The sequence below is a fragment of the Kryptolebias marmoratus genome, linkage group LG17, assembly GCF_001649575.2.
Source record: "Kryptolebias marmoratus isolate JLee-2015 linkage group LG17, ASM164957v2, whole genome shotgun sequence".
NCBI classification, from domain to species: domain Eukaryota; kingdom Metazoa; phylum Chordata; class Actinopteri; order Cyprinodontiformes; family Rivulidae; genus Kryptolebias; species Kryptolebias marmoratus.
The window spans coordinates 14,094,759-14,095,579 of record NC_051446.1 but is presented as its reverse complement, the minus strand read 5'-3'; the positions used below and the strand labels follow the sequence as shown (position 1 = coordinate 14,095,579).

General features: G+C 59.1%; 1 protein-coding gene across 1 annotated transcript in view; it reads left to right on the top strand.

The window, feature by feature from the left end:
- The first annotated feature begins 201 nt into the window (after positions 1-201).
- The window catches only part of rhbdl1 (rhomboid, veinlet-like 1 (Drosophila)), a 47,787-nt gene continuing 47,167 nt past the window's right edge, over positions 202-821 (top strand). The window contains exon 1 of the mRNA XM_017418367.3: positions 202-700. Within this exon, the coding sequence (XP_017273856.1) occupies positions 662-700 (39 nt within the window). The 5' untranslated portion in view covers positions 202-661. The remainder of the gene's footprint in view (positions 701-821) is intronic.

Below are 821 nucleotides of genomic sequence, written 5' to 3'. Positions count from 1 at the left end.
TAGATCAGACGTGTGTGTGTGTTGGTGGTGGGGTGGTCTCAGCTTGTAGTAAGCCGCAGTGCTTCCTCCCTGAGACTCCTCGGTTGTAGTGAGGAGAAGAGCCGCAGCCTCTGGCCACTCCTTCCCCTCCTGCAATTGGAAGAAGGAGGCCTCCTCCCTCCCTTGCCTCATTGTCATGCAAGCGACGCAGTGTGAGTGAGTGTGTGTGTGTGTGAGTGTGTGTGTTTGTGTGAGGAGAGGGGAGAGCAAGAGAGAGGCAGCAGCCAGTGTGATGGGATAGAGGAGGAGGAGGAGGAGGAGGAGAGTGAATGAGAGCTGCTGGATCTGCCTTGCTTTGCCTGCTTGTCGTCTGCTGAAGCTGGGTTCGCCGTCACGCCACGCTGTTCTGACACGGAGCGGAGTCTCAGTCCACCCCGGCGAAAAGCGCTCCGCCGGCGAGGGAGAACGGGGAAACGAGCAACATCAGTATTCTCTGCATCAGCACCACAGGGGAGATGCAGCAGCACTGAGGCGGCCCGACGCTCCGATTTAGGCACCAGCTGCTACCAAACCGTACCTCCTCGGTTCACCTTCACCCTTCCAACACACCGCCACCTCTCCTCCCTCGCTCCTCCCATATGCCCTTGTCCTCGGCGGCTCCTCTCACCTCCCTGGCCAGTATATGGATAGAAGCTCCCTGTTTCAGCTCATACAAGAGCAGGTAAGCAATCAGCGGCAGGAGGTTTCTATGGTTACAGGCTCCCGGCCACCTCGCCGTCTACCCAGGGACTGAGACATGGAGGCTTCTGGTGAGAGCTGACGTGAGAGGGGGTGGGGGTGGG